Source organism: Petaurus breviceps, unplaced genomic scaffold (assembly GCF_028583685.1).
Source record: "Petaurus breviceps papuanus isolate PSGF00001 unplaced genomic scaffold, PetGlider_PUasm1.0 188, whole genome shotgun sequence".
NCBI classification, from domain to species: domain Eukaryota; kingdom Metazoa; phylum Chordata; class Mammalia; order Diprotodontia; family Petauridae; genus Petaurus; species Petaurus breviceps.
In genome coordinates, this window is record NW_027185804.1 from 36,157,321 (window position 1) to 36,180,485 (window position 23,165).

At 46.2% G+C, this 23,165-nt stretch overlaps 1 protein-coding gene across 1 annotated transcript in view; it reads left to right on the forward strand.

Annotated features, from left to right (window-relative positions):
* The first annotated feature begins 1,684 nt into the window (after positions 1-1,684).
* MAPK8IP1 (mitogen-activated protein kinase 8 interacting protein 1) overlaps positions 1,685-23,165 on the forward strand; it is a 29,885-nt gene continuing 8,404 nt past the window's right edge. Inside the window, exons 1-2 of the mRNA XM_069091495.1 lie at positions 1,685-1,876; positions 21,531-21,636. Coding sequence (XP_068947596.1) covers positions 1,770-1,876; positions 21,531-21,636 — 213 coding nt within the window. The 5' untranslated portion in view covers positions 1,685-1,769. The remainder of the gene's footprint in view (positions 1,877-21,530; positions 21,637-23,165) is intronic.

Here is a 23,165-nt window from a genome sequence, read left to right on the forward strand (position 1 = left end):
TCATTTGGTGAATTTTCATAGGAAGCTCATCAAGGGGATGTTAGGAGCTCCAGGGGCCCAAGCAGCATAGGCACCAGCCTCTGGAGAGGAGAGGGCCAAGGTAGGCATACCAGGAAGGAGGTAATCTACCTAGGGTTTGTGTCGGTGGAGGCCTCAAAGAAGAAGAAATAGTAACTCAGAAAAAATCTCAAATGGCTAAGAGGTAGAACTCTAGAGACTGAAATGAAACTCAGAAAGTCATGAAATTAATGGGTGGGTATTCAGGAGGCATAGCCTATGCCCTGGCAGAAAAGAGAGTTTGTTAGCCTAGAGAGAAACACTTTACAAAGAGCAAAAGCTATCAAGGTGCTAAGAGTCGGTGAGGTGAGAAAATCAGAGACGCTGCTGACAGCCGGTGGGGGTGGCAAAGTCTGAGGAGACTTGAATTAGGAAAGAAAGGATGCAGTGGCCCTAGTCTGGATCTGGGGCTAGGAGGTGGGAAAGGACCAGGACTGGGAAGGGGACTTCAGAGGCCAGGAGAGGAAGCTCCAGGGGAGGGCAAGAGGCAGCTTGATGCAGTGGAGAGAGCATTGTCCTTGGAATCAAGACACCTGGGTTCAACTCAACCCTGCCACCCCATGAACTGTGGGACCTTGCAAGTTCTACAGTCCCAGGGCCTTTCCAGACCCACATTTCTCTGTAAAGTGGGGGCAGTTGGACCTGATTTCTATGGTCTTTTCCAGTCTCTAACACTCGAGCCTATAATGGAGTCCAGATTTCTGGGACCAAAGGTTATCCAAGATATTCGAGGAAAAAATGAGTCCGAGTTGGAAGATATGAATCCAGATGACTTTCTCCATCTCCCTCCGCCCTTTCCTCATTTTGTCTGTACAGCTCTCAAAGAGAAAGGACCTCTCTCGGGCCCCATGGAGATTAAATGGCAAAGATGAGATTCCGGACCTGGGGGGTCTTTTCACTCCACCTGAGATCCAGTGGTAGGAGACTGTGAAGGTCCCACATGAACAACAGGCTTTTAAATCTCAGTAATTCTGCATTTTTTTTTCCAGGGAAGGGAATAATCTCTGAGATACTCTGAGGCTTGACAACTCCCCTAAAATATGGTGGACAAGGTAGGGTGGGGCGGGGGGGTCAGGATGGCAGGTAATCACAGAGAGAGCGACTTCAGCACCTTGGAGAGCGGCATCGGGGGTCACTACCCAGCGGTATTGGAGGAGGCAAGGGTTCGAAGGAGGAGAAGAGGGTGTTTCCCTTCTTGGTTCCTCGGTGTCCCTCCCACCCCGCCAATTCCAACGCTGGGACCCACTCCTGCCCCTGCCTCCACCAAGTGCCCGGCTTCCCCAGGCTGCCGCTGCGCTACCTGGTTGCAAATGCCCAGCCCCAGGACTCGGGATCCCACTGCTGTAGGTGTGGCTGAGCCCACCGCAGGTGCGCCCCGCCCCTTTCTCCCCCTCCCCTCCCGGTGTCTGGCGGCTACAGCAGCAGCTTCTCCGCCCCTCTCCTCTCCCTCCTCCTCCAGCCCCTCTTCCTCCCCCTCCCTTTCCTCCTCCCCCACCTCCTCTTCCTCTCCCTCCTCCCCCTCCTCCGCCTTCTTTCCCTCTTCCCCCTCTTCTTCCCCCTCCTCCTCCTCCTTCTCCTTTTCCTCCTCCTCCTCTTCCTCCTCCTCCTCCTCCTCGTCCTCCTCGTCCTCCTCCTCCTTCTTTCCCTTCTCCTCCTCCTCCTCCTCTCTGGCTTGCTCCGCCCGCCCGGATGGCCTGGGCTGCGCCGGGAGAATGGCGGAGCGAGAAAGCGGCGGGCGCGCCGGGGGCGGGGGCGCCGCGTCCACGCCCGTGGCCTCCCCGTTCCTGGGATTGCATATCGTGTCGCCTCCCAATTTCAGGTGAGAAGCTCGAGGGACCCAGGGCGCGCATCCCCGCCATGCACTCTCCCCTCCTCGCCCTATTCCGGGGTAACTAGGGATCCCCTTCTTCCCGACCCAGGGCAGCGGCCTTTACCCTCACCCCAGGAGCAAACCCTTCCCTCCTTAGAGCTGGACCGGACGGGGCGGGGATCGGTATTCGGGGAAGGAGGCTGGGGCACCGAGGAGAAGGAAGAGGGTGCCGGATGCCATTTCCCAGACTCACTCTGGGTCCCCCTTCCCCTCCTCTAGAATTGGAGGTGGGGTCAGTGGGCGGAGGGCTTCAGCCTTGGTGGGGAGGGGAGGGATCTGGGCCAGTGACCCCGATAGACAGCTCACTTTAGGGTCCGCTATCCCTTGATTGGTGGTTACAGGGACTTCCAAGGTGGAAAATGCCTCCCCAACCCAAAGAGAAAGCTCTGGGCCGGTGGTTGGCCCTCAGAATGAAGGGGCCTCAGAGCCACGTGTCCTTGTCTCTCCCCACCACCACCATCGGGAGGATGAGGTCTGGTGCTAGGCAAAGCTGGGCTCTGATCGTATATGAGGTGAAGGGAGATTAAGCAAGACATGGAGGGGGGCAGGGATATTGAATCTGGAGTAAGAAAACCTAGGCTTAAACCCAGCTCTGCCTTTTTATTGTGTGTGGCCGTGGGCAAGTCACTTTCCCTGAGTCTCAGGTTTCCTCACCAATCAAGATTGGACTAAATGGTCTCTGATAACTTCCACTTCTAAACCTTAGGAGCCTATAATGATGGGGGGGGGGGGCGGCTAGGAGAGTAGGGAGAGAGCCCTAGATCTAATCTCCTTGAGTAATCTCTGAGATGCCCTGAGATCTGATTAACTCCCCCAAATGGGTCGGACAGAATCGGGAGCTAGGGTGGTGGGCGATCACATAAAAAGCGGTTTGAGCACCTTGGAGAGCGACAGAGGCTCTTTGAACGGCTTTCTCTCCAACCCGACCAAGAGAAAACAAGTGAGGTCAGAGTAGCCTCTGGACCCCCTCTGCATTGGTTTCTATCCTAGCGCTTCTTGATTAGACCCACACCTAGGGAATCTCTCCCACTTGGGCTGAGCACTGTCCCTTGGCAGACATTTCATCTGGGGAGGACAGTAAAAGGAAGAGATGGAGAGAGAAGGCTATTTACTGTCTCCCCTATCCCCATCATTGACAGCTCCAAGCAATTCTGGGAAGGTAGTTCAGGATCAGAAGGGTCAAGTTGTTTTCAGAGATTTTTTCCTTTCCTTTTTTGCTCATCCTGGACTGAGTCTGGAAGACTCTTATAAAGGACCCTTATCTCTGGACCTTCTTTCCCTCTTGGACCGGCCCTAGAACAGATCCTTCTCCATGCACGGTATAGGTCAAGGGGGGAACAGGGAATAGAAAATGTATGTGTGTTCAGATAAGTGGGAGGTGTGAATTCCAGTCACTGAATAATGTCATTCCTCCACCACCACACCCCTGCCCCCAACCCCAACCCTAGAAGTCTTATGAGACTGAGCATGTCTACAAAGTGCTTGGAGATCCTTGGAGAAGGAGGTTCAAATAAACATCATTGTTCTTTCTTCTGCTAATAATCTTTCCCTTCTCCCATGACACTAGCTCCCCCCACCCCCCGCCTGGCAGTCTGATCCCAGCTGGGGCCCAGTGCCTGAAGGTTCCTGTGTCTGTGTCTGCCTCCTCCTGCTAGTACAAATCAGAGACTGAAGGCCCCCGGAGGGTTACTAATGGTGCCTTCCAGCCACAGGGACCCTTGAGACTTCCAGTCTGGAGAAGGGAATGGAAGTGGGGAGGAGCACCTGAGCCACAGTGGCAGTCTGAGATGGGGAACTCATTGCTAATGAGACTGAGGTCATGGGGTGAATGTTCCCATTGGCAGGGACCCCAGATAGCATCCCCTAAGGCAGTTGCCTACCTAGGGGCCTGACAGACTGTAGATGGTCCATCTCCACTTGGGGTGGGGTACAGACAGCTGAGTATAAGGACCATGTTCTACCAAGTTTCAAGGAGGAAGATTCTTGCTTCAAGGCATCAGCCACACTATGTGCTTCAGCTATTTCCCTCTCCTTCCTATCCCCTCCACCATCCCTTTGCTCTCATTTCCCAAATCCTCTCAACTTCTTTCTCCCTGACCCTCTCCCTCCCCCATCCTCATCCCTACACTGAACAAAGATGATAATCCCAGTGGCTCTGATACCAGGCTCTTCACAGTCCATAGAGCATTTCCTTCACAGCTCTGTGATGTGGGAGGAGCAAGTATTGTTGCCCCAATTTTCACTTGAGGAAGTTGAGACTAAAGATTTCATGGCATTGTGATTGTAGATTTGGGTTAGGAGCTCCAAGTTCAAGTTCCAGCTCAATCAATTACTGGTGTGGCCTTGGGCTCTCTGAACCTCTATTTCCTCATCTGTAAAACTAGAATAATACTTGCATTTGTTCCCTAATGAATAGGCTTCTATAGATCTGTAGATCTATAGAAATACGTTGTTCCTTTAAGTGACTTGCCCACAGTCACACAGTTGGTAAGTGGCAGATTTAGGTTTTGAACCAAATTTCCTACTACTAAGTTAGTTTCTCTTTTCACAACTACTTCTGAAAATGTATTGGAGAATATCAGGGTATCAGAGTATTGGAAGACACTATAACAGTCATCTGGTTTAACTCTTTCATTTTAGAGATGGGGAAATAAAGGCTAATGGACTTGCCCAAAGCTGCATAGTGATATAGTGGAAGAAAGCCTAGATTTTCCCAGGGGTCACTGATCCAACATCCATGCCATGTCCAGAGTTGGGGAGGGAAGAGAAGAGAAAGTCATTGTGGGGAGGCCTGGGTGTAGGGGTCAGGAGAAAGAAGAAAGAGTGAGAAAGGTGAAGAAGCTCCCTTTTCCCAGAGAGGCAAGAAAGTGCCACCTTCTCCAAGGCCATTGCTCCCTTCCTCTTAAAACACTGGAGGAGAGAACAGAGAGGATTTCCCCATTTCAGAGATGGAGAGCCCTAGAGACCCAGGATTGGGGAGGGAGACCCCTATAAAGATCAGGCTTAACCCCTGAAGGAGTTATGGGGGAAGGGAGATGGGAACTGGAACCAAGGGATAGAAAGATCTTCTGAAAGAGAAAATGGGAGGTCAGTCAATGAGCATTTATAAAGCTCTTACTATGTGCTGGGTATGGTGCCAAGCATGGGTGATGCAAAGAATAGCAAGAACAAGGTCCCTCACCTGAAGAAGTAGACATATAAATAACTGTACAGACAAGATATAGATAGATGGAGAGGGGAGAAAGGAGAAAGGGAGAGAGAGAGAGAGAGAGAGAGAGAGAGAGAGAGAGAGAGAGAGAGAAAGGGGACAGAGACAGAGAGAGACACAGAGAGAGAGTCATTTTAGGGTAATCTGCAACTGGAAAGCATTTCTAGCTGGGGGGCCTAGGAGAGGGTTACTGCAGAAGGTGAGTCTTGATTGAAGCCAGGGATGCTAGATAGAGCTGAGGAGGGCAAACATATCAGTGAAAAGGCATAGATATGTGAGATGATGGAGTGACGTGTTTGGGGAATTACAAGTAGGTCAGTGTCATGGATTGTAGAATGTGTGTGTGTGGAAAACTAGAAGGCTGAAAAGATATGAAAGGATCTAAGTGATAGAAGATTTTATGTTTGATCCAGGAGAACATAGGGAGCCCTTGAAATTTATTAAATGGGGAGAGGGGGCATGGTTAGACTAGTGCTTTAGAAATGTCGCCTTGGTAGCTGAATGGAGAATGGATTGTGGTGGAGGAAAAATTGGAGGCAGGCAGACCAAGTAGAGGCTATTGCAATATACCAAGCATAAGACGGTGAAGGTCTGAACTTAGGAGTGACTGTGTCAGTGGACAGAAGGTGACACATGTAAGAGATTTTGCTTAGGGTGGAGGAGCAGGGGCAAGACTGAGGAACTGCAGATGCCACTGAGGCTGTGAGCTTGGATGATCGGGATGCCCTCCACATTACCAGTGAAGCGTGGTGGGCTACCAGTGCAGAATAAGGCATACATCATCAGAGCGGTCAGTGGATTGCTTTATTTCCCTGTAATTCCTTGTTCTAATGGTTGATGGCACTGGGAAATGGTAGCGATTTTTCATAAAATCATCGATTAAAAATATGTGTTCAGCTGTTTTTCAGTTGTGTCCCATTCTTTGTGATCCTGCTTGGAGTTTTCTTGGCAAAAATACTGGAGAGTTAGCCATTTCCTTCTCTAGCTCATTTTACACATGAGGAAACTGAGGCAAACAGGGCTAAGTGACTTACCCAAGATCACACAGCTAAGAAGCGTCTGAGACAAGTCTTCCTGACTCCATGTCCAGGGCTCTATCCACTGTACCACCTAACTTCCCTTTTGAATATGACTTTTTCATAAATACACATTTTAATGCCAGGATCTCTGTTCCCAGTGACCCATAGGCATTTTATTTTGTGGCAAATCTTGTTGAGAAAGAATCTGGGGTAATGGATACAGCACTGACCTCAGGGCTGGCTGACCCATGACCCTCTGACATGTCCTGGCCAGGTGACTCTGCAAGTTACTCGACCTCTCAGGTCCCAGGCAATTCCCTGTCATTATGAGTGGCCATCCAGTTGGCGATCTGCACTGGTAGAGAGTTACTCCACTGGGAGCTCCCTATGCCAATGAAACCCCAGATATCTTCACTCCCACCCACCCCTATTCAAGGGATGTGACTTTGGTCCCCCTCTGGGCTCCTACTCATGGCTCAAGCTGCAGCAACAGTGTGAGCATTTCTTGAGTGCCTTCTCCCCCTCCTCCTGTTCCCCTTCTCTGTTATGGTGCTATCGCCCTAGCCTCCACCTCTGGGAACTAAGGAACATGGGTTCCCTTCTTCGGGAAACAACCCTTGTAGAAGGCAACCTCTGGATTGAATAAGCACCATCTTTGGAGTCAAAGGAGCTAGCACCGCTATTTAAAGCTTGGGACAAGTCCTTAGGTGACTTGGGAAAATTCCCTAGCCTCCCTGGGCCTTGGTCTCTTCATCTATAAAATGAGGAGGTTGGTTCAGTTTAAAGTATCACACTTACCACAACACACTGGAGGCTACCTGGGGTAGCCAGGATAGTGGGTGGGATGTAGACTCTGACAGGTGTGGGTCATTTATTTTCTTATTTTAATTTTAATTTGTATTTTAGTTTTCAACATTCACTTTTATAAGATTTTGAGTTTCAAATTATTTTTCTCCCTCCTTCCCCAAGATGGCGTGCAATCTGATACAGGCCATACATGTACAATCATATTAAACATATTCCCACATTAGTCATGTTGTGAAAAAAGAATCAGAACAAAAGGGAAAAACCACAAGGAAGAAAAAGCAAAACCCAACAAAAGTAAGAGAAAATCGTCTGCTTCGATCTGCATTCAGACTCCATAGTTCTTTCTCTGGATATGGTTTGCATTTTCCATCATGAGTCTCTTGGAATTGTCTTGGATCATTGTATTGCTGAGAAGAGCTAAGTCTAGCAAGAGTTGACAATCAAACAGTGTTGTTGTTACTGTATACAATGTTCTTATGGTTCTGCTCACTTCACTCAGCATCGGTTCATGTAAGTCTTTCCAGATTTTTCTGAAATCCACCTGCTCATCATTTCTTATACCACAGTAGTATTTAATTTCTTCATATATTAGCTATATGATTATATATTATATATTACTTCATATTAGTTCATATACCACAACTTATCCAGCCATTCCTTGATTGATGGGTATCCCCTAAATTTCTAATTCTTAGCCACCACAAAAAGAGCTGCTATAAATATTTTTGTACATGTGGCTCCTTTTTCAATTTTTATGATCTCTTTGGGATACAGACCTGTAGTGATATTGCTGGGCCAGGGGGTATGCATAGTTTTATAGCTCTTTGAGCATAGTTCCAAATTGTTCTCCAGAATGGTTGGGTCAGTTCACAACTTCACCAACAATGAATCAATGTACCAATTTCCCCCATGTCTTCTCCACCATATATCATTTTCTTTTTTGTCATATTAATCAATCTGATAGGTGTGAGGTGGTACCTCAGAGTTGTTTTAGTCTGCATTTCTCTAATCAGTAGTAATTTAGGATTTTTTTCATATGGCTATAGATAATGTTCAGGTCATTTAAAGAAAAGGCATAGCTAGCTGAGAAAGAAAACACTCAAGGGGGGACATCAGAGCTGTCTTAGAGTACTAGAAGGGCTGTTGAAGAGGGTTAGACCAATTCTGCTTGGCCCTAGAAGGAAGAGCAGGAGCAGTGATTAGAAGTTAGAGAGAGGCAGAGTCTGGCTTGAGGTAACAAAAAACTTCCTGACAATTGGATTTACCCCAAAATGGAATGGATTGCCTCGAGAGGTGGTTAGCTCCCCATCACCTGATGTCTCCAAGAGGGGGCTGGATGACCACTTGTAGAGAATATTGTAGAGGAATTGTTGTTTGGGTGATGGGCTTGGGTTGGATAACCCCTGAGACCCCTCCCAGCTCTCCATTCTGTGAGTTCTTTCATCCCGTCTTGACAGGGGAGGGACTGCATGGCCTGCATTTTCATTCATTCCATAATTCCTCACTGGAGGTCCTCGCCAAAGCCAGCCCTGAGTCAGGGCCTCAAGATCCTACCACCTGGGCATGGAGATAAGACAACTTCATAGAAGAGGACTGGAAGACAACTAGGAAGATTTAGAACAAGCCAGCTGGGTGGTGCAGTGGATAAAACACTAGGCCTGGAGTCAGGAAGCCCTGAGTTCAAATCCAGCCTCAGATATTTAGCTGTGTGACCCTGGGCAAGTCACTTAACTCTGCTTCAGTTTCCTCATGTGTAAAATGAGCTGGAGAAGGAAATGGCAAACCATTCCAGTATCCTTGCTAAGAAAACCCCAAATTGGGTCAGAAATAGTCAGACATGATTGAAAAGCAACTGAACAATATCAAATGGGAATAATGGACCTTTCATTGTCTATTTCAATTGTGAGGAAAGTACTTTATAAACATTAAAAGTGCTATAGTGTTTTGAGTTATCATTATTTTATTATTTATTTTATTTATAATAAACAAATATTTTGTTTATTATTTACATAATTATTCTATTATTATATATAATACATTATGTAATTATTATTTATTCTCTTATAGTTGTGCACATAGGAAAGAGAAGGTAAGCCACCTCCCTTAGGTCCCAGGGCTAGAGACTGTGGAGCCCAGATTGGAACCCAGGTCTCCTGATTTTGGGCCCAGGACTTTTTCTGTCATACTAGATTGTGCCAAGCCCTCATTCAGAGACTGATAATAAATAACAACAGCTAACATTTAACTTTCACTTACTATGTGCCAGGCACTGTGTGAAGCACTTTCTAATTATGGTTTGATTCACCCTGGGAGACAGGTTCTCTCATCATTCTCATTTTACAAATGAAGACACTTAGGCAAACAGAGGTTAAGTGACTTGTCCAAGGTCACCCAGTTAGTAAGGGTCTAGAACCATTTGAACTCAGATCTTCCTGACTCCAGGCCTGGCGCTCTCTCCATGGCACCATCTCGCTGCCCTGACTGACTATTTTAGAGGAGGCTGGTTATTTGGTTTCCCAAACCATAGCAAATCAGAAGCAGAGAATGAAGAGGGAGGCTGGCACCCTGGTGGTGGGGAGAAGATACTGCTGACAGTAGAGGAGACAGATAGACAAACGATGACAAGAAGACAGAAGAACATGAAAACCCAACCAGCTAATGCATCTTAACCTGCGTTAAGAGACGCAGTGTCCAGGAGCAGTAGTAATAGCAGTAGGTAGAACTCATACAGGGGTCTAAGGTTCTTTACCTATATTATCTCATTTTTTTCTTCACAACAACTTGGGGAAGTGGGTACTATTATGATTTTTCAGATGAGGAAACTGAGGCAGAAAGAAGTTAAATGGCTTGCCCAGGGTCACACAGATAGGAAATGTGTGAGGCTGGATTTGAAAAGACAATAATCCCCTTTGTCCTCTGCCCTGGTCAGAACACACGTAGAGTATTGTGTTCATTTCCGGACGCTGTGGTTTACTTCATTTTTTCTACTTTTTTTTTCTTTAAGAAAAAATAAAGGGGCAGCCAGGTAGCACAGCGAGTAAGAGCATGGGCTCCAGTGTCGGGATGACCTGGGGATCAAATCCTGGGCTCAGACACTTAGCACCCACCCAGAAAGACCTGGCCGTGTAACCTTGAGCAAGTTACTTAACCCCAATTGCTTAGGGGCAGCCAGGTGGCTCAGCGAGTAAGAGCACCAGCTCCAGTGTCAGGATGACCTGGGGATCAAATCTGGGCTCTGATACTTAGCACCACACCCAGAAATAACTGGCCATGTAACCTTGAGCAAGTTACTTAACCCCGATTGCTTTAAAAAAAAAAAAAGAAAGAAAGAAAAAATAAGAGCTTAATCCATGTCTTTTGTTTTTTATACCCCAGTGACTAGGGCATGAATCACAGTCCCCAACAGTGAGGCAGGGCCATAGCAGATGAGAATCAACCTTGGAGTAAGGAAGACCTCAGCTGGAGTCCCCTCTGTGACTGTAACCCTGGGCACATCACTTAACCTTCCAATGCCCACAGACACCTCTCTGAGGTTATAAATCACAGAAGAGTTAATAACCTGCAATGGTAGGGGCAAAGGGTCAGTTTCCTCTCCCAGGAGTTTCATACACCAATGAAATCACAGGTCTGGACAAAAAAGTCACTTTTTAATTTACCATTTTTCTCCCCCAACCACCCCTACATACACACACAAACACCCTGAAGTCTACCTTAGAACAAAGGAAGCAGAGAAACAAAGCCAAACAACACAGAGTGTCCATTCGTGACTGTGCCTGCACCATTCAGCACCTGGAGATCCCCACCTCTGCTAAAGGAAGGGAAATGTACGTCATCCCCTCTCCTCTGGAGCCAGGATTGGTCACTGCATCAAATCTGTGTCCTTCTGTCTTCGAGCATGGCTTTCATTTACATCATTGTAGTCATGGTATAGACTCTTCCTTAGGGCTGCTTTCTTTGCTTGGAATCTGTTGAGACCCATGTTCCCATGTGTTTTATGAATTTGTCATATTCGTCATTTCTTGTGTTGCAATAGTCCATTATGTTCTCATGCCATGATCTGTTTTGCTCTTTCCCAAGTGATGGGCACCTTCTTCGTTTCCTATTTTTGCTCTAACAACAACAACAATAATAATAATAATAACAAAAGGGGCACCATGTTTTGATAAACTGGAAAAGTGTAGAAGAAGACAATAAGAATGTTGAATGACCTTGAGATCAGGCTAGATCCATGAAGGATTTGGGAATGTTTTTAGCCTGAGGAAGAAAAGACAGGGGTGAGGAGCAAGGAGGTAGTCTATCTGTCTTCAAATTATGTGAAGAACTGTTCTAGAAAAGAGAACTGGAAGAGACCTAAGGCCAGATCTGGCAACAATGCATGGAAACCACCTAATGATGAGAGCTGCCCAAAGTTATGGGCTCCCTCAAGAGGTAGTAAGTTCCCCATCAGTGGAAGATTTCAAGTAGGAGCTGGATGTTACAAAAGAAATATTTTATCAGGCCAGGATTGGATTAGATGCCTTTTGAGGACCTTTCTAGCTCTGAGATTCTGTAAATAAAAGTATCCCCCACCATGATCTGGGTCACTCCAGTGCAGGGACAAACACAGCTACCTTAGAGGTCCTAGAAATATCTGGATATTGAAACCCAGGACAATGATTAGTCTGCAAAATGATGGTCCTGAGTCACAAAGCAAAGGTTAAATGATGCTCATTCTCCTCTATTTAAGAAGGGGGAGGATATGTCTAATGCAGTTTAGAAAAATATCACCCTAAAAGGTTTAACATTTTAAAACAGTCTAGAGTATAAAGGGGTTAATTTCGGTTGTTTAGAAAATTGATTTATATGGGAAAATAGCTCATCCATGGATGAGAAAGGAGGTGCGTATAAATTGAAGCTCAATTATAAGGTACAGTCTATAAGAATATCATAGGCTGTAGAGTTGGAAAGGCTATAAGTGGTACCTTGTCCAACCAGTAGTGGGGTGGCTTGCAAATGTTTAACAACTAGCTCTCAACAAACTCATAACATATTTTAATATGCATTATTAACATTTTCTCCAATAATTAAGTCTGGAGGATTAACAAAAACAACAAATCAAGTGCTAAATTATAACATTTGCTGCTGGTTTTGGAGGTGTAAATGCTTCCACCAGAAATTTAACAATCAACTCTGGAGACCCAGTTTGAGCTGACTTGAGCACACCTCTGAGTCCAACCCTGCCATTTTATAGTTGAGGGAATGGAGACCTAAAGAGAATCTCCCAAGGCTTTTCAAACCAAATGACCACTACCCTCTGCTGGCATTTCATGAGGACACAAATGATACTGCCAGAAAGAATCCAGAGAACATTGCTAAGAAGTTATTGGGCAAGGAACTAAAGACCTTAGGAATAGAGGTGATGTTTTATCCCTATTGCCAATGATGGAAGGCAAAGGGCTTCAGAATAGAAAGGCAGATTGAGGAATGAAGAGTTGGTTGAAAAGATGGTAGCTGAGAACTGGATTGGTTTTCTGGACCACATCTCAAAACATAGAAATGGCAGATTCCTGTCCAGGAATGGAGTTCACCTAACAAAACCTTATAAAGGGGCATTTGCTGGAATCTTGCATATCTCCTAGAACCCAAGCAATCATGATTGATAACTGAGAAAATGCAAAATTACCTAAATCATTATACCTAGTGCGCCCTAAACCAGATGATTCTAACCATCCCATCTAGTCATCTACCCAAGCCATCTTTCCAATAGTACCACCCTCCTTTCCTCTTTCTCTGGGCACAGTAGTCACATTAATATTGTTACCTCTAAAAAGAGGAATGTCATGACTGTCCTATGAAATTCACCATCCTTGTGACTCTCCAGACCAAAATTCTCTTCTCTGGCCATCATTGTCACACACACACACACACACACACACACACACATACATACACACATCTTCATGTAAATGTAAGCTTCTTGAGAGCAAGGACCTTTCTTACTTTTGAATGTTTTTCCGGTTTCTGCACATTGCCTGGAACATAGCAAGTGCATAATAAATGCCTTTTCGTTCTTCATTCACCCAAAATTGCAAAGGAAAATGGAGATAATTGCCTATGGATAGCCACCATGCTATAAAATACCACAGAATGAGTCAAGATGCCCAGATATTCCTAGAAAACAAAACCCAAGAAAAGAGCCAGTAATAAAACCCATGACCTCAGATGTTTGTATACAAATATACAAAGAATGGATAAAAAGCAAACTGAACAGGAGAGCTAGTATAAGGAAACAAATTCGACCTCAAAGTTATCATTGAGATTTGGTAGAATAACACTCAAGACTTAATAGAAAGCTGGTTCACATTCTAATAATTTGGTTATGTGTGACACGCTTCTGGAAGGATATGCTTTATTTAAAAGGAGCACAATAGAGAAAGAGTGTGCGTGCGTGTGTGTGTGTTGATGTGGTAAGGGGCATTGAATTTAATGACATCTTCATATAAGCACATCCAAGAACCAGGGGGTGTACTATGATGAAAAATATTTGGAAGAGGACCCACAGAGATGTGAAGAAAAACACATGAATGGAAAGAAAATTAGATGAGGAATCTGGGAATCAGGTCACAAGCCTGGCATGGAAGCGTGAAACTGTAGCATTGGGTGGCTACAAATAGCAGACATCTACAGACACTTCCCTCTGCCCAAAACAGCACAGCCAATAACTTGGCTTCCTCTAATAAATTCACCCTTCAAAAGGTAGAGGAACTAACGGGGGAAGGTTCTCCTCTGGATCTGATTCTCACTAACAAGGAGGAGCTACTGCATTTACAATGATGAGAAGAATTGGCCAATTGGGAAGAAATGACCAATCCATCTTAGAATCTGATGCAGAAGAAGAAAGTCAAGAAGCATCTGACACATACTCTGGATTTGGGAGCAGTATATTTCAAAGGGTTCAGAGAAAGTATAGCTAAGGCCCTTTGGAAATCAACCCAGGAAGGAAAAGAAGCTCTCACAAATAAAATTCTGAAGTGGAAAAAGGCAACAATAAAATATCTTTTAAAAAAATATATATAATGAAATTCTTGAAGACACCAAGAAAAATTATTGGGATTAAGAGGAAGAGGGAGAATTGCATGGGAAACATGTTAATAAAAAAAACATGGAAGCAAGAACAGATAACAAAATGTAGCTACAAAAGCATAGTGTGGTCTTGTAAAATAAGTATCAAGGATACAAAATCCTGAGGCTGTTGGGATAAGCTGAGAACAACTGGAAGGGATTTTAGCTATATTGGGGTAAAGTGCAGAATCAAAGAAAAGACAGGACCAGCACCATGATGGGACAGTGATGATAGACAGACATTGCTGCTCAACTCATATTTGGTTTCTTTGTTCTTTGTCAAGGAGAATGCTGTTTGGATTTGAAAATGACAGAACCAGGGCGGCTAGGTGGCACAGTGAATAGAGCACCAACCCTGGAGTCAGGAGGACCTGAGTTCAAATGTGACCTCAGACACTTAACACTTCCTAGCAGTGTGACCTTGGGCAAGTCACTTAACCCCAATTGCCCTGCCTTTCCCTCTCCAAAAAGCAAAAAGAGAAAGAAAAGGAAAGGTAATTACAGAACCAAACTTATTAATAGGAAGTTAACACCTAAGATAAATAAGAAACCAGTAAGGCAGCACCTCGCTGCCTTTAATGAGTGCAAGACACCAAATTCAGATGAAAAAATGGCAAAGACAATTGCTGAGCCACTGTCTACGATCTTTGAAAGATCATGGATAAGGGGAGAGGGATTGTAAGGTTGGAAAAGAACAAAATACCAATTTTCAAGGACAAGAATTGAATCTTCAAACTATAGACCAATGAGCTTGGAGTGATTGGAGATACTGATTCCTGGGAAAATTCTACAGGGTGACCCTAAATTGTGGACACATAGGACATCTCATTAACTCTGCATATTTTCAAGAAATGAAACCAATGAAATTTTCAACAACATTTTATTTAATTAGCATAAATTTTAGCCATGACAATTTCTTATGGAATAAAAGCTTTCATTAGCTATTGGAGACTACTTTCCATTTTAATGGGATTAATTTAATTTAATTAATTAATGAGATTTCCTATATGTCTCCTATATCTTCCTATGAAATCTCTTTTATGCTAATTATATGAAATGTTGAAAATTTCATTTATTTCATTTCTTGAAAATATGCAGTTAATGAGATTTCCTATGTGCCCAGACTTTAGGGACACTGTATAATTTATTTATAAAAGGGATGGCTAGTGGATCTTTAGAAATGAGAGCAGTGATCACGCCAGGGGCCTTGACTAGCTTCATCAAAGACATATCATAGTTAAAAGCTATTTCTTTTTTTGGGGGGGAGGAGGGCAATTGGGGTTAAGTGACTTGCCCAAGGTCACATGGCTAGTTTTTGTGTTGTGTCTGAGGCTGGCTTTGAACTCAGGTCCTCCTGACTCCAGAGCCAATGCTCTATTCACTGTGCCACCTAGCCACCCACAAAAGCTATTTCTTAATAGGTAAGTGGTTAAAGGATATAACCACACAGTACAAAAAAAAGGTCTATCTTACCGTAAAGGATGGAAAATTGGTGATTGATTTCTGCTCATACTTCCATTATGTATCCCTCCTTTTGAGTTACTCATTTAAGAGTTTGGTCTTTATTGCTGAATTTGTTTAAGCTCATGATTTTAAAAGTCTGAATTTTCATGAGTATGCTTGTTTTTTATGATTTGCATGTTAAAACAGAAATCTTGTCAGATGTGTTTAAACACCCATCGATTTATTTTTTCAAATATTATTAAGCACTTACTATGTGTAAGACATAGGACAACATATGAGAATAAGTAAGATATCTACAACAATGATCAGAGTTTCACCATAGGGAATGAATAATTTTACAACGGTCCCTAAAAAGAAGAGAAATATAGGTGAGAACTCAGGTTTCACCTCAACTTCTTCAAATTGACAAATATAACAGAAGATGAAAATAAGTCAATTTGGAGGGACTAAAGCAAGATAGGCATATCGGTACCGTTTATGAAACTGTTCATTGGAAAACAGTTTGGAACTATGGAAGAAAAGTGACTTAACTGTGCATACCCTTTGATATAGCAACCCATTCCTAGCTATATATACCCCCAAAGAGGTCAATGACAGAAACTTCCCATCTATACCGAAATATGCATAGCAGCATTTTCTGTAATATAAAAAAAAACCTGGGTGCTCCTTGAATAAGAACTGGATAAGCAATTTGGGGCATATGAATGTAATTAAATATATTAGACCATAAGAAATGGTGGAAATGGGGAAGGTGGAAAAAAACCACCATGAGATTTGTATGAATTGATGCAAAAGATAGAAAGTAAAATAAAGACAACAGCATATACAATGACTACATAAAGAAATTATTATCCAGTGCTTGGCACATCATACTTGGCATTTAATAGATGCTTAATATATGCTTGCTGACTTTAAATGGAAGAAAAGTCTAAAAGATATCAGAGTTCAGTTTCAGTGCAATGTCCAGCTAGTCTTGTTTCTAGAGGCTAGGTGGTGAATCCCATTTTCTTTCTTTTGGTAGAGATCAGGAATTACAATTGCTCAGAATATTGCACATGCTATTGGATATGGGGGGCTGTGTTGTGACTCTTTGTTATTCCTCCTTTGGGGGAGGGACTTAATTGTTAAGTGACTGATATTGAAAGCAAAAAGTATCCATTAAACATAAAAAAGAACAGGTTATGCCAGACTAACCTAATTTTCCTTTTTGATAGGGTTACTAGACTGGTAGAAAAGTGGAGTGCTATTCATATAGTTTACTTAGCTTTTAGGAATGCATTAGACAGCCTCCTGTGCTATTCTCGTGGCAGAGATAGAGTGATGTGAGGTAAACAACAGTACGGTTAAGTGAATTATTTACCAGTTGAATTGTCAGACCCATAGAATAGTCTTCAATGGTCTAAAATCTACTCAGAAGGTCTCTAATGGTGTAACCTTCAGAGCTGTCCTTGGTAATGTACTAACATTTTTGTTAATGACTAGAGAAATCTGCAGATGATACAAAGCTGGGAGGGGCAGCTAACACTTTGGATAATGAAATCAGGATCCAAAAAAATCATGATGAGAGAACATCGAGCCAAATTTAATAAGACAAGATATAATAGGGATATACACATATATTATTATACTTGGGTGGGTGCAAAGAAAATCAACATCACAAATAAAAGATGGGGGAGATGGTGCTAGGTAACAGTTCCTCTAAAAAGATCTGGGGTTTTTTTGGATGATAAACTCCACTATACATCCAAAGAAGCTAATTTGACTTTAATCTTTGTTAAGAGAGGTTTAGTTCAGTACAAGGCAAGTGAATGAGAATCCTGCTATACTTTGTTCTGGTTAGACCACTTCTGGAGTATTCTTGTGGGCTGGTATGGTTACCCTAGACTGGAGAGGGTCCACAGTAAGGTGAGTAGGACAGAAAAGGGCCATCTCAACTATGCTTTATGAGAATTTGTTGAAGAAGCTGAGGATATTTCACTTGGAGAAGAGGTTTGGCTGTGAGGGCACAGGAGAGCTGTCTTCGAGTATCTGAAGGGCTGAATCAAGATTAGACTTATTTTGCTTGACCTCAAAGGGCAGAACCAGGAACAGGGGGTCAAAGTTGCAAACAGGCCAGTCTAGCTTAGATGTCAGACAAACTTCATAGCAATCAGAGCTATGTGAATATGGAAAGGGCTGCCTCAAGCGGTGGTCTTTGTCCTCACTGGAGGTCTTTGACCACTTGTCCTTCGTAATAAAGGGAGGATTCTTTTTTTGCTCTTGGTCGAACAAGATGACTCTGAACTTGGAAGTCCCTTCCAACAAATGTTTTGTGAGCCTCTGCTCAACACCATGTTTTCATACAAACCTGACTACAGTTGAACCCACATATGACTTGCTGAATTATGGGGTCTACTGTTGGTGTTCTCCAAGAATATGTCTCCATGTCTAACATGGCAGCTAAGTGGAGAAGTAGATGGAGCTCCGGACCTGGAGACATGAATAGCTGAGTTCAAATCCTTACTAGATGAGCGACTCTGGGCAAATCACTTAACTTTTGTCTACCTCAGTTTCCTCCTCTGTAAAATGGTGGTAATAGTAGCACTTTGTTGTGAGGATCAAATGAAATAATATTTAAAGTGATCTGCAAACCTTAAAAGCACTATTTAAATGCTAGTTATTACATGAGGAAAGTGTGGAGAGCCCAAAATCTGCTTATAGCATCCTGTTTCTGTAGTGATATCAGGGCCATCTAAGCGGGACCTTGCCTTCAGGAGCCAAGAACATCAGTCCTTTTCCCATTTACAAAGAAGTCATTTGATACTTTTGAGAATGCATATTGTCTGCTCTTGGCCCTACATCCCTGGACAAATCAGTAGTTAGTGAATATCAATGTATTAAAGGCTTGCTATGCGCCAAGCACCATGCTAAGTGTTGGAGATACAAAGAAAGACAAAAATAGTCACTGCCCTCAAGGAGCTCACAGTCTAATGGGGAAGAAAATATGTGAACAACTATGAGCATACAAATCTATGCAGGAGAGAGGCAAAGGGAGAAGAGATCACAGGCGGGGAGCTTATGGTGGCACAGGGAGGACCTGGCAGAAACAGTCACCCCAACTCCTCAAGCTCAATGAGCCTAAAGCCAAGCTCACCTTCTTTCCCACTAAGCTGGGATCCTGCTGTGGTTTGGAGTGTGCCACTCTAGGCTGGCAGGAGGATTAATCATAGGATTCAGAACTAGAGAGACCTTAGAGATAGCCGGTCCATCCCCTCATTTTAGAGATGAGGAAACAGACCCCAGAACCAGGTCCCCTTGCCCTAAATCTGGGCCTCTTACCACTGGGCTTGCGCTCCCCAAAGTTCTACTCAAGAGGTCTTTCCTCTCATTCCAGGTGGGCTGCAGGGTCAACCCAGGTTCCCAGACCTAGGGAAAGGAGAGCATATAATCACACGTCCTTATCACATTTTAAGGTTTACAGAGTACTTTCTGTACAATCCACTTGTGAAGTAGGTACTATAAGTATTTTCATTCCCATTTTACAGATGGGTTAAGCTGAGGCTCAGAGGTTAACTCAATTGCCCATCGAGGCACTTCCTGCCCTTATCAGTTTGAGAGTAACGAAAGAGCTGAAGAGTCCAAACCTATTTTACAGAACAGGAAACTGAGGCCCCTCCTCAAGCTTACACAGGTAGTAAGTAGCAAAGTTGTCTTCTGACCACTCTCTACTAACCCCATGCTGCTTCTTAAGGGAGGAGAGGAGCAGATGGGTGTGGAAGATCTTCCTATAGCATCATAAAGAAAAGCTCTGTTGGTAAGGTTTGGGGACTAGGAAAGAGGCAAGCTATGTTTGGGGCTGCTTCAGCCCAGAAACTTCTGCCAGACCTGGGGAGGAAGGGACCCTCCTAGATGAGGGATCAGCTCTGCCCTCCTCTGATCCAGGTGGTCCCTGATGATGGTCCTTTAAAGAAGATTTGGGGTTGGGGAAAGGGGGAGGCCAAAGGAAGCAAAATTTCTGCTGTCTCTATTTGGAGCCTTCTGGGGAGGGTGGGCAAGGACCCTCAGCCCCCACAGGGGCACAGGAAGGACAGGTGGAGCCGGTAGCATCGATTGAAGTAACCTGACTCCGGTGGTGGGGGAGGAGGAGGACGAGGATGCAGAGGACTGGGGGAGGGATCCGCAGCCTCCTCACAGGGAAGGCAGCCGGGCATCACCAGAGCTGGGAGCCGGGCCGAGGCAGAGACAGCCGCTGCCTCCTCTCGCTGGGCCCATCTATTTTTAATGAACTCCCCATAGCTTCTGCAGTGAGCAGCGAGCAGGCAGACAGTCCGGGCAGCAGGGGGAGGGGGGGGGAGAGGCCCAGTCCCTGCTCCGACCTCCAGCTCCCTACTCCTCGACCCCCCCCCTCCCTCCCGGGCATGAGGACACTGTTCTTTGGCCCTGAAGCCCCCAGGACGGGGAGGCCTCCCCATGCCTCTGGTGATGGAGATGGAATCAAGCCCAGATAATAACAGCTGGCTGGAAGATCAGTGGGAACGCTGGTAGGGAGATGGGCAATGGGAGAGGGAGGTGGGAGGGGGCCTTGGGGGGGGGTCACCTGGGTCTGCGGAGGGGTCCTTGGACTAGGTAGACCTCACTGGGGTGAGAGGATGAGAACCAGGCTTCCTGAATCACCCTGAAAGTTTGGCCATCGGCGCTGTTGCTAATACCTGTGTGACCTTGGCCAAGACACGTCCATCCTCTAGGTGCTGGGTTTTTCAAATATAAATTTAGTTTGGACCGGATGACCTCTGAGGCTCATTTCAGCTCTAAATCCTGTGATCTGTGATCTGCTAGGATCCCCTTCGTGACCTTGAAAGAGCAGGTCTTCCCAACTTCATGGTCCGGCCTCTATTAGATTGAAGAGTTGGAGCTAGTCTGAAAACACCCTCCAATCCCTTGCCTGTATTCTACCCTGCCTTATCACCATGCTTCCAGGCTGAAAGCGCCCAGAGTCGGGGGGAGGGGGTCTATGGGCATAAATTGTGCCAGGGTGTGGCTGGTACCGCAGAATCTTCTGCATTTGGGGGCGGGTGACAGGCCATTCAACCCTTGGTGCAAAGGGTGGCCTCCAAACATCTCTGCCCATTGGAGCCACCCCCTAGAGTCCATGAGTTCTCTGTCCCATATGCCCCTGGGGAAGAGGGGCAGCCTCAAGGAACTCTGGGGAACTGAGTCTCTAGTTACTGAAGTCTTCTTGGCTCCCTGGACATGAATTTCCCATCCCCCCTCTGCTCTCCAGCTCTAGACTTGTAAGGAAGAGAAAGGGGTCTGGCATGGGTGGTGGGGTACAATGAGGCAGGAAGACCAGACTCTTAGCGCTGGCCTAAACTGTTGCATCAGTCTGGATTTTCTGGTTCATCTTGATCCCAAGGACTTAGGAGGGTCAAGGGAGAAATTCCAACTTCTTGATGTTGGGGAGAAGAGGGTATCTTCTTGGTCGACCAAATATCTCATCATTTTCATCCTACAGTCAGCAGTGTGTTGTTCGGGGGGGTGGGACCCCCAGAGCTTAAGAGATTTTTGTGACCCAGTCTCTTTAGGCTTCCCAACTGATCCCCACACCTCAAGCCACATGGTCCAGGCACTGTCCAGCCTTCAGGAAAGCTTGGGTTGGGCCCTGGTTCCCCACCTTGACCCTGCCAGGTGCTTAGCAAAGATGCTGTTCTAAAATCTCTCACTAGGGCCTCTCCCAGGACATGGGGCTTTGCTTTGGGACCATGGGTGAGTAGGAAAGACCCGAAGTGACCCTCTTGCACCCCATTTGTGTTAAGCCTAAGAGTTGGTTTTATCTATCTTCTGGAGACAGATGCCTAGGCATGCCCTTAACAGCCTCTGCATTGGCACGGGCCTACCCTCCATTAGTAGGGACAAGCCTTACCCAAGCGGTCACCCAGGGCTCTTCTGGTGGCACCCTTGTCTGGCCTCCTACGCCTGGTCATATCCCACCCCTCCTAAAGTAACACTGGGTCCTTGTCTCTTCCAGGCTCACCCATGACATCAGCCTAGAAGAATTTGAGGATGAGGACCTCTCAGAGATCACAGATGAGTGTGGCATCAGCCTGCATTGCAAGGACACCCTAGCCCTACGGGTAGGTGAAGGACTGGGAAAAGGCCATTGGGTTGAGGGGGCAGAGAAATACTAGGGAACACAGAAAGGTCCAGAGAGAGCTGGGTTTGGCTTTCAAGAGGCAGTGGGGGTTGGGGGTGCAGGATAGAAGAACAAAGTCTCCAGTGGTGAGGTTATTTTCACCTGGTATGTGTATGTGCGTGTGTGTGTCTGTGCATGTATGTGTGTGTGTGTGTGTGTGTGCGAGTCTGTGCGTGTGTGATAAGGGTATGGCGTCCAGGGGCTCAGACAGGAATCTCAGAGAGCAGAAAAGGGGGCCCTGGCTTCCGGAGCCTTCATGGTCATCCATCATGAAGCCTCAAACCAGGAAGCAGTTTCCTAGGTTCTAACCATCACAGGAAACTGAGGAACCCCCCAAAGAGCCTGAAATGCAGGCCAGAAGCTAGGAAAATTCAAGCCCCAAACCCTAACATGAGCCCTATGCCAGAATGTCTCCAGCAGCAGGGCCAGTCAGCAGGGGAGGGTGGAGCCCAGAATGCTTTGGGACTCCAATTGCAGGCCCCAGGTTGCTGCACAGGAGCCAGACAGTTCCAGCCAGGATGCTCCAGCCGGGCTCCTTCCATTGACTTGGGCCAGGCTTGGGCTGGGCAGACCCTGCTCTCCCAGGCCACCTCTAGGAGATTTCTCAGGCCAAGGCAGCTTGCCCACCGAGGGCTGAGCTTGCCAAGGAGATGGAGCTCTATCCAAAGCATTCAAGGGCTGAGGCAGAGCTTTAGAGGCTGGAGTGTGTGCCGCTCAGGGGCGGCTGCCTTTCGTCCAGGCCCAGGCCCAGGCCCCCAGAACCCAAGGCAGAGATGTTTGTATCCAGGTGGGAGCGTGAAGCCCTGTCCTCTTCCGGCCTTCCTCCAGCCCCCACTCACCAAAAGGGCATGAGGTCCTGAGGCTGCTGGGCTTCATCCCAGGAAAGAGAGGCGGCAGTGAGGGAGAGGGGCAGGTCTCCCAGGGACAAGCAGGACCTCCCTCACAGTGGGTGCAGAGAGAATCCTGCAAGGAGCAAAGAGCTCTGCTGTCGCACACCCCACCATCCCCAGGAAGCCAGCTAGGGCCCGGGAGGGTGGCTGAGCTGGATGCAGCAATTAGAATAAACCTGGGGCCCTCACAAAGAACCAGCCCCTGCTGACCCTCCAAGGAATGCTTCCAAGGCCAGCTCTTGTCCTGAAGCCGCTGCCCTAAGGAACCCCCCAAGAGGAGCGCCCAGTAGGTCCCCAGGCCAAGGCTGCCTCCAAAGCCCGTACCTTCTCGGCTGTAAGAAAACCCTCCCATGGAGAGGTCCTGAGCCTGGGGCTGTGGAGAATGAGGAGCCAGCCCAGCCCAGCAGGGCACCCACGCGGCTTCACAGCGCTGAGGGTCCTCCCTGACCTCAGCTCAGGACCCTCCAACTCCCTGCCCAGAGCCCCCACCTTGACAACCCCCCCCCCCCCCCCCCCCCCCCCCTCCCCTCACCCCCCCCCGCAGCTTCCTTTCCTCAGCCTCCCGCAGCCCCCTTTCCTC